The sequence below is a fragment of the Cervus canadensis genome, chromosome 18, assembly GCF_019320065.1.
Source record: "Cervus canadensis isolate Bull #8, Minnesota chromosome 18, ASM1932006v1, whole genome shotgun sequence".
NCBI lineage: Eukaryota > Metazoa > Chordata > Mammalia > Artiodactyla > Cervidae > Cervus > Cervus canadensis.
The window spans coordinates 11,302,911-11,318,657 of record NC_057403.1 but is presented as its reverse complement, the minus strand read 5'-3'; the positions used below and the strand labels follow the sequence as shown (position 1 = coordinate 11,318,657).

At 46.8% G+C, this 15,747-nt stretch overlaps 1 protein-coding gene across 3 annotated transcripts; it reads right to left on the bottom strand.

The window, feature by feature from the left end:
* Window positions 1-3,941: 3,941 nt before the first annotated feature.
* Window positions 3,942-15,490, bottom strand: LOC122420046 (zinc finger protein 550-like). Of its 3 annotated transcripts, XM_043434775.1 has the most exons (5): window positions 15,273-15,490; window positions 13,647-13,822; window positions 12,364-12,490; window positions 11,489-11,584; window positions 3,942-6,640 (listed from the first exon to the last, which is right to left on the bottom strand). In XM_043434775.1, exons 3-5 carry the CDS (start codon window positions 12,395-12,397, stop codon window positions 5,634-5,636), a joined length of 1,137 nt encoding a protein of 378 aa, XP_043290710.1. In that variant the 5' UTR covers window positions 12,398-12,490; window positions 13,647-13,822; window positions 15,273-15,490; the 3' UTR covers window positions 3,942-5,633. The 3 variants fall into 3 exon arrangements, with proteins under 3 accessions (XP_043290710.1, XP_043290708.1, XP_043290709.1); XM_043434773.1 differs by lacking the exon at window positions 13,647-13,822; XM_043434774.1 differs by lacking the exons at window positions 11,489-11,584; window positions 12,364-12,490; window positions 13,647-13,822; window positions 15,273-15,490 and adding an exon at window positions 8,601-8,887.
* Window positions 15,491-15,747: the final 257 nt, after the last annotated feature.

Sequence of the window (15,747 nt, the reverse complement as noted above, 5' to 3'; positions counted from 1 at the left end):
TATTAAAATTATTTTGTAAAAGCATTTGGTACTACATAGCTCAGGTGGTAAAGAATTTGCCTGCAAGGCAGGGGACCCCGGGTGGGGAAGATCCCCTGGAGAAGGGATAGTCTACCAACTCCAGTATTCTTAGGCTTGCCCTTGTGGCTCAGCTAGTAAAGAATCCATCTGCAATTCGGGAGACATAGGTTCGATCCCTGGGTTGGGAAGATCCCCTGGAGAAGGGAATGGCTACCCATTCCAGTATTCTCGCCTGGAGAATTTCACGGACTATATAGTCCATGGGGTCTCAAAGAGTCAGATGCGACTTTCACTTTCACTACACTGTTACTTTAAACCTTTGTTCCTTTGTGCAAAAACTTCTATTGATATATGCACTGCATAAACCAGTGTATAAATGAGAAAACATGTCAGATATTTCTAAGTAGCATTGCTACTCCTGTCAAAGGCATGAAAAAAGCAAAGAAAGAAAAATTTCAAGAATGGAATGTAAAATTAAGTTTGAAAATTCAGACCATATAAATCTATACAAATAGAGTCCTTTTGGGGAAAGGAAATTTGCAGGATAAAACCATTAATATCTTTTGTACCACAGCTAAGTGCACAAAATATGATATTGACATGAAAATGAGACAAACCAGCCAACATAAAGGAAACCCCAATGGACTTAAATCTGGGAAATTTTGAGTTTCAAAACAAATGACAGTGCTGGACTTTAACCTGCTTAATAATAATTTAAATATTTAAAAATCCACTGATATTGATACAAATTAATGGACAACTCACTTGGGAAGCAGAATTTCAAAGCAGAATGCCAACTAATATGGAAAATTGAAGGAAGACTTCCCTGGTGATCTAGTGGCTAATACTCTGAGCTTCCAATGCAGGGTGTCTGGGTTCAATCCCTGGTCAAGGAACTAGATTCCATATGCTGCATGCCACAACTAAGACCCAGTGCAGTCAAATAAATAAGAAAATTGATGGAATCTGAAAATCATCAGTGGTGGCTAAAACTAAGGGATGAAATATTCATATGGATCAGTATATTTACACAGTTTCAAAATATCTTCTGAATATTTACTGGAAAGGAAAATAGTAATTCTAAAGTCAAGAACACAAACTTAAATAAGTGCCTAAAATGAATATAAACATTGAGAAGCATGGACATCACATGCCTCCTGATAAGAAGTACTGTGAAATATAAAATATCACTCCTGTGGGTTTCTCTGTTAAATAATACAGAGGTGAAATACAATCATTAGGGAGCATCAGAAAAATAAAAGGAAATTGTACAAAATAAATGACTTATATTTGTCCAGATAGTCGATTCTAAGGAACTCAGTGAAACACTGACGAACTGTTTCATTAAAGGGAGCACAGAGGATAATGATAACTAAATGTAACACGCAATTTTGAATTTGGTCACGGACCAGGAAAAATGCCAAGGGAAAATATTGGGATGAATGATAACATGTGAGTATGGACTATGGATTAAATAATAGTATTGGAAGTCCCTGGTGGTCCAGTGGTTAGGACTCTGACTCCACTGCAGGGGGCACAGGTTTGAGCCCTGGTTGGGTAACTAGGATCCTACAAGCCATGTAACATGGCCAAATTTTTTTTTGTTAAAAACTAGTATTTTACCAATATTGAACTTCCTGATTATGATACTACTCTAACATAAAATGTGCTCTTAGGTATAACATATATTGAAGTATTCACTTGTACAGAGGCAAAATACTTCCAAATTAAACTCAAATTGCTCAGATATACACAATAGTATGTATGTGGAGACAATGACCAGGAAAAAGGTGCAAAACAGACAATTGTTTAACCTGGGTAAAATTTATGCAAGAATGTCTTTTGCTACCCTTGCAACTTTTCTGTAAGTTTGAAGCTATATGAAAAATTTAAAAACACAAAAATATCATATAATCAATTCAAAAGATGCATAAAGTATAATTTGATGCTAATTCACCCATTTTTTTAAAGCAAAGTACAGAATGGATTTCCTTAAACATCTAACCTATAAAAATATTCTACAACATATACCATATGTTATATTTATATTTCTCCTAAGATCAGGGACTAAAGAAATATAATTGGTATCTTCTGTGTCCTTCAGCAGTACTCCATGGGAACTACTTAATTCTATATGAGAAAAAAAAATATATATGTATATACATATGTGCATTAGAAAGGAAGAAATGAACTGTCTTCTCTCACCTTGAAATATGTGCTAGAAGGTTACCATCCATCTCAGTCCTAATGTGAAGAGTCTACTCATGTTGGAAGTTGTCTGCGCCCCCTGCAGCGGAAGTGCAGGACCTTAACCACTGGACCGCAGGGAAGTCCTTGTATGGCTCATTTTTTAAGTTAATACTGATTTTAAAAAAAACTTCAGGACAAATTTTAAGCACTCACATCCAGTGCCAGAGCAAAGGAGGTAAGTCCACAGTTGCAACTGTGAAACCCGCATAAACATACCTACATGTTTACATCTGGACTCACCTAACATGCCTGGCACTGTATTCTATTAAAAAACAAAACAAAAACTTCACACAAACAAGACTGAACAAGGAGACTCGTCCCCTTTATAGTCATCTTAACTCAGATGTGTTTTATTTTACTGAATGGCTCAGATGGTATAGAATCTGCCTGCAGTGCAGGAGACCTGGATTTGATCCCTGGGTCAGGAAGATTCCCCTGGAGAAGGGGATGGCTACCCACTCCAGTATTCTTGCCTGGAGAATCCCACGGACAGAGGAGCCTGGTGGACTACAGTCCACAGGGTCGCAAAGAGTCAGACATGACTGAGAGACTAACTCTTTCACTCTTTCCAACCCCTAGAAAGCTGCAGAGGGGGGACTTGGAAATGTCCTGTCTTCTCCCCAGGATAAGAGCCTGAAACAGCAAAAAGAGGAAAACACTAGTACTCAGTTCAGAAGGTCACACCTGTACAGGATGATCACCTTGCTGTCAAGAGATAATAAAACAAACACGCCGATATGGTTACATTCAATACATCAGCCAGTGTGGCCCTTCAGAGGCGTCGCAGATGAAGCCATTTCCGTTTCAAAAACTGCAATGTCTCCCCACTTCATTTAGAGTCAAAGCCAAGACCCTCATAGTGTTATGCAGTGTTTGCCTGCAAACAAATCCCCAATCCTCTCTGAAATAATCTCCTGTTATTCCCTCTTCATCACTGATTCAGCTCCATGACCTCCTTGATCTGCCTCAAACATTCCAGGATATATTCCAGCCACAAAGCCCTTGAACTGGACATTCCCTCTATTTGGAGAGAATTTCTCCTGATACCCACAGAGCCAGTGCCTTCTCTTCCAAGTCTTTGTATAAAAGCCACCTTCTTGAAGATGTCCCAACTTTATTTGATTTACAATTATGACCTGTCCTTATCCCCTCATAGCTTGGTGTGTATGATTCAACTTACCCTACTTCAGTTTTTTCCTTCAGTAATACTTAGGATCATCTCGTTTTTTAGATAGTTTATTTATTATGCTGTTTATGTTAACTCTGAAGGGCAAGATTTTTTCTTTTTTCAACTTGTTTTGTTCAATGATGCCTTTCAAGTGCCCAGAACAGTGATTCAGGCATCTAAGTGAAAAATGAACGATCAAAAAAAAACCCACCTAAGAATGGAATCAAGAAAGAGCGATGCGGTAGGAAGTGGGAGAGAGGTTCAAGACGGAGGGGACATATGTATACCTGTGGCTAATTCATGTTGATCTATGGCAGAAACAAACACAATATTGTAAAGCAATTATCCTCCAATTAAAAAAAATTTTTTTTTTTAAAAGAGTGAGAGTTGGGGGAGGGAAGATAAATTGGGAGATTAGGATTAAGATACACAAACTACTGTATATAAAATAGATAATCAAGAATGACCTATTGTATAGCACAAGGAGCTATACTCAATATTTTGTAATAACCTGCAAGGGAAAATAATCTGAAAAAGAATGGATGTATGTATATGAATAACTAAATCACTTTGCTGTACATCTGAAACACAACATTGAAAATCAACTATATTCCAATAAAAATAAAGCCCCTAAGTGATGTGGATTGATTAATCTTCCACACTGCTAAACATCCTTAAAAAGAGCCCGTTGAAGACTGAAAATGCAGTCAATTAATAGCTTCAAGTAACTGATTTGCATGCAACTTTTCACTGAGGTTTGTTGAATTTTGGAGTGAATTTCCCTAAATATCCTAACTGTTGCTATTTTTGAAAAATGTGTGCATATGTTAATAAACGTACTTCTTTTTAAACTTAAAAACAGAAGAAGAGTGAGAGTATTGGGCATTTAAAAGTAGACAAACAAGTTTACTTATTAAAAAAAAAATTCAACAGCCTTTGCGGTGCAGATTTTAATGTGGTGATCCTTATGTGGGCCATTCTCTCAAATATAAAATATACTGTGTAATGTTATTTTTAGTATTCCAATTTCTTACTAGTTCAAGTAGCTCATGACTCAAGCCTTCATATTTCTCACAAATAATTAAGCTCCTAATGGGTGGGGACAGCAGTGAACATATAAAAATAAAGGGCTGCAATTTTTTCTCTCCAATACTGCCCCTCAAAAATAGAACTGATGAAAAACAGCAGGAGCCTTGGCAGCAAAGTCTGAAAGAGCTTGCAAAACCATTTTTGTTATTTATGCGTCTGTGCTTCCCTAGTGGCTCAGACGGGAAAGAATCTGCCTGCAATGCAGGAGATCTGGGTTGACTCCCTGGGTCAGGAAGATCCCCTGGAGAAGGGAATGGCTACCTGCTCCAGTATTCTTGTCTGGAGAATTCTATGGACAGAGAAGCCTGGCGAGCTAAAGTCCATGGGGTCACAAAGAGTCTGACACGACTAAGTGACCAACACTTTCACTTTTCATGTTTATAGTCTTCATCTTCATCCCCTCCACCTCCTTGCTAGTTTTCTATTTCCCCACACTGTGGGGCTTGCAGGATGTTAGTTCTCTGACCGGGGATTGAACCCAGGCCCTGAGCAGTGAGAGCACAGAATCCCAACCCCTGGACCACACGGGAGTTCCCTTGTTATTTTCCTTTTAAACATAACGCTGAGATGGCCTCTTAAGTGCAAACCCAAAGGAGCCCTGTGGCCGGAGGTCGTCATAAGGGCAAACACCCCTGAGTCTGTCCCCTCTCTGCTTCCTCACAGGAAAAGCATGAGCTCCGTGAGGTTCTGATGTGGCCCTAGTGTGACAAGTGGTGGATGACCTGACACAGGTTTTCTCAAGGCGATAACTACGTGGTTCCTCTTCACTACGCCATCTCAGGTGGCAGAAGACCCTTCTCTTTTAGCTCAGGTTATCTGCAGGCTGTCCCTCCCCGGAGTGTGCTCTGAGGTTGACAGAGGTGGACCCATGGGTGACGTGGCTTCTCACTGAGCTTCTCTGCAGCCTGACTCCTCCCATGGTTGGGGGCTGAGGCCTCCCGATATTTACTGCATTCACAGGCGTCTCTCCCATGTGACCATCTGTGGGTTTGAAGAGGGGCCCAAAAAAGCCTTCTCCAGTGTTCTTTGCTGGAAGAACTTTTCCCCTCCAGCCTGGATCTCCTCCTTAAAGACCAAGGGCGAGCGGCGGGTGAAGGCCGCCTTCTCAAGTGTGAACCCGCTGGTGCTGCAGGAGGTGGGACCTGCGCTTGAAGGCCTTGCCGCACTGGGAGCACTTGAACGGTGTCTCCGCGGTGTGGATGACCGAGTGCTGCAGGAGGTAGGTGCTCCGGTGGAAGGCCTTCCCGCACTGGGAGCAGGCGTAGGGCTTCTCGCCGGTGTGGACCCGCTGGTGCTGCAGCAGCTCCGAGCTGCAGCGGAAGGCCTTGGCGCACTCTGCGCACTCGTAGGGCTTCTCCCCAGTGTGGATGACGTAGTGCTGGATGAGGTGCGCTCGGTTGCTGAACGACTTCTCACACTCTTTGCATGCGAAGGGTTTTTCGCCGGAGTGGGTGCGGTGGTGGCGGATGAAGGTGGAGCGGTGGGTGAAGGCCTTGCGACACTGGCTGCACTCGTAGGGCTTCTCCCCCGTGTGCACCGGCTGGTGCTGCAGGAGGTAGGACCTGCGCTTGAAGGCCTTGCCGCACGCGGCACACTTGTACGGCTTCTCCCCGGTGTGGATGAGGTAGTGGCGGATCAGCGTGGAGCTCTGGCTGAAGGCTTTCCCACACGCGTTGCACTCGTAGGGCTTCATGCCCGTGTGAATCCGCTGGTGGCGCACGAGGTACCACTTTCTGTTGAAAGCCTTCCCGCACTGCTTACACTTATAGAGGTGATGAAGGGGGGTACCTTTTCCAGGTCGCTGTGGCTCACGTGGGTGGAGAAAATCCCCCCGAGAAACTCTCTCCTGGAACGCCCCTGAGTGCAGACCATCACCTGCCCCTAAACCATCATCCTCAAGGCTCCTCTTCCCAGGATGGGCCTCCTTGCCAGCATCCATCTCTGGCCTCTCTGGACCTCTCTGCATTTCCAAGAGCCCTTGTGGAGCCCCAGCTCGCCCCAACCTGGAGTTCCAGGAAGATCCCAGAGTCAGGCTTCCCCGGAGCAAGGCTTCCTCAGATAAAACTGGCTGCGAATTGCTTGGCTCTCTGGTCTGACATTTTGCTCTGTCACCTGGAAAGAAGCCAATACATGAAGGGGGATTTTTAGTGATGCAACAGGGCAGGAACCAAAGCAACACTTCAGTGGACAAACGAGGATGAGGGCAGCGCCTCTGACACCTGCTGTGGCTTTACACCAACATAACCTAGATTTCCAATTACTTTTTATGATCCTTGTACCCTGACAGCACGAAAGGGGTGATCTGAGGGCAAGATGGGCCGGGAGACAGAGGACCTGAAGCAGGGGAGGGAGGACAGTTTCAATAAAACTGTCTGGAGAGCATCTGTCCCGAGGATTGACGTCTTGGTTCTGTAAGAATGCAGGAATGTGCCATCTTGTGACACAGGGAAGCAATAGCCCATCTTCCCTGAGATGTGTTTTGTGTGTGTGTGTGTGTGTGTGTGTGTGTGTGCGCGTGTGCGTGCACATGCTCGGTCATGGCCGACTCTTTGTGACCCCGTGGACTGTAGCCCGCCAGGCTCCTCTGTCCATGGCAAGAATACTGAAGTGAGTTGCCATTTCCTTCTCTAGGGGATCTTCCTGATTCAGGGATCGAACCTACATCTCCTGTGTCTCCTATATTGGCAGGCAGATTCTTTACCACTGTGCCACCTGGTAAGCCCACAAGCTGGGTCCTAATGCAGACACTGGAGTTGCCAGAAAGAAGGATGCGGTACTGGGTTGAAATAGAAGAGTAAGTGTGAGTAGATTCACCCCTGGAGACTGCTTAAGAATTATAAGAAAATGGAATGTTACTCAGCCGTAAAAAAGAATAAAACCATTTACAGCAACATGGATGAACCTAGAGATGATCATACTAAGTGAAGTAATTCAGAAAAAGATAAATATCATATCACTTATATGTGGAACCTAAAAGAAAAAAAGATACAAATTCAACTAATTTACAAAACAGAAACAGACCCACACACAGAAAACAAACTTTTGGTCACCAAAGGGGAAAGGGTGAGGAGGGAAAGATAAATAGGAGTTTGGGATTACTTGATGCACACTATCATATATGAAATAGATAAATGACAAAAACCTCCTGTATAACACAGGGATTATACTCAATATCTTGCAATAACCAATACAGGAAAAGAATCTGAAAAAGAATATATATGTGTGTGTGTATAATTGAATCACTTTGCTGTACATCTGAAACTAACACAACAGTGTAAATCAACTCTATTCCAATTTTTTTAAAAAGGTGCCTAGAAGATGACCTGGGAGGTAATAAGTGTTATCTAAGTGGCTGAAACTTCCCTGGTGGCTCAGTGGTAAAGAATCCATCTGCCAATGCAAGAGAAATGGGTTTGATCCCCGGGTCGGGAAGATCCCCTGGAGAAGGAAATGGAAACCCACTCCAGGATTCTTGCCTGGAGAATCCCATGGACTGAGAAGCCTCCGGCAGGCTACAGTCCATGAGGTTGTAAAGAGTCAGACATGACTTATCAAATTAACAACTAAAACAACAAGTGGTTGATACACAAAACACTGAAAATAGTGCCTAAAAAAGGAGAGAGAGGAATTCCCTGGCAGTCCAGTGATGAGGACTCCATGTCCTCACTGCTGAGGACTGGGTTCAACCTCTGGAGATCCTGCCAGCCTTTGTGATGTGGCCAAAAAGGAAAAAAAGGGTTAGAAAAAGAAAACAGCACGAGAAGCCTGGTGAAGGCAATACTACAGGGGCGGTTACAGGAAGAAGACAGTGACAACCTCAGAAGAGAAGGGGCAGAGGGACACACCAGGCCAAACGGTAGGAAACACGAGTTTCCGCTGCTGAGGGGCATTAATGTGGTGTCAGCAGGAAGGGCTCTGGAGTCAGAATGCCTCAGTTCCAGGCGTGGTTTGTGGGATCTTAGTACCCTGACCAGGGATCAAACCCTCGCCCCCTGCAGTGGAAGCACACAGCCCTCACCACTGGCCCACCAGGGAAGTCCCTTCTCTCTTCTCTAAGTCATAATTTCCTCACCTGAGAGACGAGAAGACTTTCTCCAGCTGTAATGAGGGTTAAATGAGAAAATGCCTACAAAGCTCTTGGCACAGTTCTTGGCACCATGTGAGCGTTTATGGTGGTTAATTTTGTACATCAAGTTGACTTGGTGGTTGTGCCGAGCTCTTTGTCCAAATACCATCCGGCGTGTTGCTGGGAAGGTACTTTTTAGGTACTCAGTTCAGTTCAGTCGCTCAGTCATGTCCGACTCTTTGCGACCCCATGAATCGCAGCACGCCAGGCCTCCCTGTCCATCACCAAGTCCCGGAGTTTACTCAAACTCATGCCCATCGAGTCGGTGATGCCATCCAGCCATCTCATCCTCTGTCATCCCCTTCTCCTCCTGCCCCCAATCCCTCCCAGCATCAGGGTCTTTTCCAATGAGTCAACTCTTCGCATGAGGTGGCCAAAGCACTGGAGTTTCAGCTTCAGCATCAGTCCTTCCAATGAACACCCAGGACTGATCTCCTTTAGGATGGACTGGTTGGATCTCCTTGCAGTCCAAGGGACTCTCAAGAGTCTGCTCCAACACCACAGTTCATACTGACAGTGAAATTCTCAGACTTTGAGAAAAGCAGATTCCCCTTCATATGTTGGGCCAAATCCAATCAATTAGTAGCCTTAAGAGCAAAGACTGAGGGGTGGCAGGTGGGAGGGAAGGCCAAGAGAGAGGGGAGGTATGTGTGCCAATGGCTGATACATTTTAATGTATGGCGGAAACCAACACAACATTGTAAAGCAATTATCCTCCAATTAAAAATACATAAATTTTTTTTTTAAAAAGAGAGAAAAGACTGAGATGCCCTAGGAGGAAAGAATTCTGCCTCCAGACTCAAGGCTGCAAGCATCTACTCTCCCAGCTTACTGGCCTGCCCTGCAGATTTCAAAATCTCTTAGCCCTCACAATCACATGAAGCCAGATCAATAAAATAGATCTCAATGGACACATATCTCTTTTGGCTCTGATTCTCTGAAGCAGCTGAATGTCAGTATCCTCATTGCTCTGGGGGGCAGTTAGGATGACAGCAATGCCACCCTCCAGGACAAGCCATCTTGTTCTACATGCCAAAGAAAGAGACCTCAGAAGAAACCAACCGTGGTGACACCCAGCCTCAAGAACTGAAACTGCTGTTCAAGGCACCCACTCCCATCCTCAGAAAGGAAAAAAGAAAATCTATCCACAATGACAGAGTGTCAACAGTGGGGACTGCTACAGGAGCAGCTACTGACAAGGACGGGGCACCAGAAACTGCCACAGTCCTGGAAATATTCTAAATTTTAGGTGGGGTAAAGGATACTTCAGTTTATATGTATATTAAAAAGTAAAGCTGAAAAAAAAAAAAAAAAAAAGTAAAGCTGAAAAAAGAAAAAGTGAAGCTGAAATCCCACACCTGGGCATAAATCCAGACAAAACTCTAATTTGAAAAGATTTGAGAGAGTCAATTTCTAGGTAGGCTGATAAGAACTCTAGGGTCCCCGAGGAGGAGACAGGGGTCTGGAGTTCTCAATGAGGAGAAAAGGACAAACTTTTTTTTTTTTCACATTCCTAGTCTTAACATAACTAAACAACTCAGCTTAAACTCTGTACTAAGGATTATATAGCAACAATGTATTCTGCTTGAGGACTGTTTCTCTTTGAAAACCTTCTGACTAATCCTGTTATCTTAAAATGTAAACTGTGGGAGTGGGCCTAGTAAGATCTTTACAACCTTGAGACACTTTTGCAGATCTTTTTCTTCTATTTCTCACTGTATAAGCCCCTTTAACATTTGTTGTAAAGCTGGTTTGGTGGCGCTGAATTCTCTTAACTTTTGCTTGTCTGAAAAGCTTCTGATTTCTCCACCAATTTTGAATGAGATGAGACATTCTTTTGATTCATTGTAATAACCAATTTAAGAAGTATATAGCTCTCTTGCTAAGACCAGCAAGTGGGGCACTCACCATCCCCCTTCTGATGTCTATGTCAGAAGCTTTCTCTGTCCGTTTTTCATTTTAATAAAACTCTGCTACACAAAAGCTTGTGAGTGATCAAGCCTGGTCCCTGGTCCCGAAGCTAAATCTTTGAAGATCATGAATCTGACGTCGTTCACCGTAGGCTATCAGACACACACACCCCTGTGTTCATAGCAGCACTATTCATAATAGCCAAGACATGGAAGCAACCTAAATGTCCATTGACAGATGAATGGATGAAGATGTGGTGCGTATATACAGCAGAATATTACTCAGCCATAAAAAAGAATGAAATTATGCCATTTACAGCAACACAGATGGAACTAGAGGATATTATGCTATAGTGAAATAAGTCAGACAAAAACAAATGCCATATGGTATAACTTATGTGTGAAATCTAACGATACGACACAAAAGAACTTATCTATGAAACAGAAACAGATTCGCAGATGTTGAGAACAGACTTGTCGTTGTCAAGTGGGGCAGTGATGAGGGGGAAGGAGTGGGAGTTTGGGGTCAGCAGATGCAAACTATTACACACAGGATGGATAAGCAACAAGCCTACTGCACCGGGAACTGTATCAGATGTCCTGGGATAAACCATAGTGAGAAAGAACACATACACGTGTTTAACTGAGTCACTCTGCCGTATACAGCATAACCAGCACAACACTGGAAATCAACTGTGCTTCAACTTAATAGAGAAAATTAAAAAACAAAAAACAAGGAGGAGGAGGTGCCTGGATCTCCAAACAATGGTGTGGTCCCAGGCTGGCCAGCTGATGCACACCAAACCTCAATGCGAGAGAAACCTCAGACCCCACGAAGGGCTTCACACAGCAGCTCAGAGGCACCAGTGCCCGCACGTCCTGAAGGCTGCCGTGAGCCCAACTGGACAAGCTAGCTGCTCCTACCTGGGCCGGTACCACGCGGGAGGCCTCTGGCTCCTGTCCACAGCTTCTGCCCATGCTCCAGCAGGTGGGTCAGCTCTGGTTTGGGAACTGGGTGCCCTGTGGATGGGGCAAAAAACAGGATACAGGTGTTTGATGAGAAGAATGAAACCCTTCCACCCTGTCTGGGACTCTGTCACAGGAAGAGGAAGACCATGAATGTAGCTGCTCCCACAGTAAAGAATGTGTTGATTTGTGACCCGGAACCCAGGGCGCACACACCACTCCAGGGCTGCAACTGCCGTAGAGGGTGGGGTCGTCTGTCTGCACAACACCCTTGCCCTTGAACGTCATCACCAGAAGCCAGTCCTGGGCAGGGGCACAGCGACAGGACCTGGGAAGGGGACCCTCCTTCCGGAACGTGACTGATGATTCATCTAAGTCACCCTGTGCTTCAGAACCACCCAAGGATGCCTAAGCCCAACCTCAAACCAAAGGAAACAAAACTGCTCAGGGTCACATCGAGGCATCGGTATTCCCCAGGCCTTGGTGGCACTGATGACAAACGCTATGGAGGGCCTGCCTGACTCACCTTCTCTTCAGAGATCCCTGCTAACTGTCTGTGGGACATGTGACCCCACCAGGCTGGGTCAGTCAGCTTCCCGGCAGAGGAGTCAAGAACAGGGACCTCAGGCTGATGGCCGAGGGTACTGGGCCCCGGGATGAGGGCTGGCATTCAGAGGGACACTACTGCTATCCCAGACACAGACCAGGCAGGAGGAGGGGCCAGCAAACTGCAGGGCCCATGGGGAGGAGGAAGGGTGACTCCCGTGACCTTCTGGTCAGCCAGAAACCAGGAGGAGGCTGGGTCCTCACAGGTCTAAGAGCTGAGCACATACCCAGGGAGACCAGGAGCCCGCAGGTCTCCAGCATCACCTCCCGGAACAGGGTCCTCTGGTCCAGGTCAAGCTGTCCCCATTCCTCCCGGGTGAAGGTTACGGCCACATCCTTGAAGGTCACCACCACCTGCAGAATCAAACACAGGCGGCAGTGTTGGTGCTGCGCACTTGGGTGGGATCAAGCTAGTCACTGTTGGCGGTGAAATGCAGAGACCCATGAGGTGCAGAGAATCATGAGGCCTGCTGAGGGCCAAGTTCTGTGCTGGGTTCAAGGGGGAAGCAGATGCAGCCTTGGGACATAAAGCAACTGTGGCTGAGAGAAAAGCCTCGGGTGAAGGAGGCCACGGGAGATGACACAGACAGTGGTGTTCCACGAGGTCTGGGGGGCAGAGGTTAAGTGCTCTCGGAAAAATCCCCAAGATTCCAACAATGGCCACAGCAGCGACGGCACCTGAACTGCCCTCACCCTGTCTGAGTGCCTGCCCAGGCTGAGGGCCTCACACGCTGAGGTTCAGGTGACTGCAGATCCCTCGCTCTGGGCCAGAGATCCGGGGTTCAGATGAAGAGTCTGAAGTCTGACACTTCCTGGCAGTGTGACCATAGACACAACATCTCATCACTTCTCCAAGCATCAGTGTCACCATCAATACTACACTCATTCCCACTGTGCCAGGATCTGAGAACTAAAGAGAAAATGACACGTCCACACACCAGATGTGGGAGGGCTGGCACAGTGAAGTCGGCCATGTCCGTTCTAAGTTTTAGTAAGCCCCCACTCAGCCCACGAGGTAAAGCCATCATCAACTCTGTCTCAGGCAAAGACCTGAGGTCCAGGGAGCCCTAGAAAGTCACCCATAACCTCAGGTTAAATTACAGAAGTAGGGAAATGCCCTGGTGGTCCAGTGGTTAGGACTCCATGCTTTCACTGCTGAAGCCCAGGGTTCGATCGACGGCTGCAGAACTAAGATCCCACAAGCCATGTTGCGTGGCAAAAAAAAAAAAAGGAAAAGAACTGGGAACTGAACATCCATCCAGCAAAAGACAGCAGAGAGTTGCCAGAAGATGGGCAGGTGGGAGCCAGGGGTACCTCAGCCAGAAGGAAAATGGCCGGGAAAAGACTATCCTAAGAGGAGACGCTGAGGCACAGGGATGGGGGGAGAGACAGCCCTGCAGACATCCGGGATCAGACAAGACAAAATGCAAGAGCAAAAGCTGCACACCAGGCAGGAGTGAGTGCAGTGAGCAAGGGAAGAACAGAAGGGGAGGAGTGTGGAGACACTCACAGGGCAGATCCAGGACAGCCCTGTGGGCCACCGTGCAGGAGCCTGTATTTACTGTAGGTGTGATGAGGGCACCTGAGTGGGACGTTCATTCATTCCACCATTTCCTGAGCACCTTTTATAAGCCCGGGCCATTCCAGGTCTTGGCAGAGAGCACCACAGGCGCTCAAGTTCTAGGGCTGGAAACAGATGTTAAATGAACAACTAAATAAATGAACACAACAATGTGAGGGGGACCAAAAGGTTCCAAACTCAAGAAAAACGAGCCAGAAGGCTGAGGAGGTGACTGTCCGCTTGTGATTGGGCACCAGGGAAAGCCTCTCTCAGGACAGCGAATGGAAGTGAGTCTGAAATAAAGTGAAGAAGGGAACCAAGTGGATGGGAAATTAACAACTACGACAAGTCCTGACAGTGATCAGGACTGTGATGAGGGCACTCAGGGCAATGGCTATGCAGTTACCCAGGACCCCTTGTGTTTTTGTGTCCAAAGGGACCCCACATTCCTGTAGACCAACATACCTGACCATTTAAGCAGACACACTCTGGCTGTAAACCAACCAAAACCTAACTGCCACTCCTGAAGTGTGTGTGTCCTATGTCAGGCTTAGAACGACTCTGTGAGACCCTGTGGATTGTAGCCCGCCAGGCTCTTCTGTCTATGGGATTCTCCAGGCCAGAATACTGGAGTGGGTTGCCATGCCCTCTTACAAGGGACCTTCCCGACCTGGGGATTGAACCTACATCCCTTACATCTCCTACACTAGCAGGCAGGTTCTAGTTCTAGAGCCACCTGGCAAACTTAAAGGTAAATTCCTTGGTCTTTTGGGCTCCCAGCTGGTCCTGACACCTCTTCTGTCCTAGCAGAGCAGCAATCCCCAAACTGCTGCAGGCTACTGCTGCCTCTTCCCCACCCTACTCCTTATTTTTATAGAGGATACAGGACAGGGAAGCCAAGGATCAGATTCCCCCAGGGATGAGCCTCTGCCATCAACATGGGCTCAGGAGGCACCTCCGTGAAGAGAGCCATAGTGATGCTCCCTGGACCATGCTGGACACACGGTAATATATGTCATCCATGTGCCTTTTCTATTTCCCTAAACCCAGATGGAGGAACTTTAATATAAAAGCCAAGCACAGGAACTATCCTGGCGGGCCAGTGGTCAATAATCCCCTATTGAGAGGACACCAGTTCGATCCCTGCTCGAGGAACTAGGATCTCACATGCCTCACGACTCAGCCAAAAAAAAAGTCAAGGGCAGCACTGAAAGTTACTCAAGGTCCTAGACTCGAGAAGGGGCGCGGCCTCAACACGCAGAAAGGTCTCAGGACTGTGCGGCCTGCGCTCCGCCCTGCAGGTCCTTCCACGCCACTGGCGTGGGCTTGGGGAGAGGAATTCTAGAGGGCACGTCTTCCCTTTTACACGACGTCCCAGTGACTGACAGAAACAGGATCCACCGCACGGAGCCCCTAACCTCGGCTCCCAGATGGAGCACAAGCGACCCCCTCCCGAGGCTCCGAGACAGTGTCCTGCAGAAGACAAGGCGACGAGCCACAGGACACCGCCGTCCAGCACCGCAGTACGCCGGGGCCACGTGGGTGGGTCCGAGCGGGCGCGCATCGTCCACTCACCTGCGCCGGGGTCAAGAGCGCCGCCATCGCACCGCGGAGAGTGCAGGATCACGCGACGGGTCCAGACGGCTTAGCTGACCCTCCCCTAGATCGCAGAGGCGTACGTGGGCCTGCCTTACTGTCCTCGCCGCTCCGTCCCCAAACCCCGGGAAACAGTCACCAAAAGCAGACAAAACCTCCCGATCAACAACAAACAGCCTCCCGGACGAAGCAAGAAGTCCCGCCCCTGAAAACGCCCCCTTCTGTGACGTTATCATCCCGTCCCTCCCAGCACCCACAGAGCATGGCCTTCTGGGTAATGTAGTCCTGCGTCCGTACGGGAAGGGGCTGCTGCTAAGTCGCTTCAGTCGTGACTGACTTTGTGCGACCCCATAGACAGCAGCCCACCAGGCTCCCCCGTCCCTGGGATTCTCCAGGCAAGAACCCTGGAGAATTTCCTTCTCCAATTCATGAAAGTGAAAAGTGAAAGTGAAGT

Excerpts from the sequence above, each read along its gene's own strand:
- LOC122420046 (XM_043434773.1), bottom strand. The coding sequence starts at position 15,299 with ATGGCGGCGCTCTTGACCCCGGCGCAG. Across the intron at positions 12,491-15,272 it reads CGCTCTTGACCCCGGCGCAG|GTGGTGGTGACCTTCAAGGA; the intron begins GTGAGTGGACGA and ends TTGATTCTGCAG. Across the intron at positions 11,585-12,363 it reads CGGGCTCCTGGTCTCCCTGG|GGCACCCAGTTCCCAAACCA; the intron begins GTATGTGCTCAG and ends CCCCATCCACAG.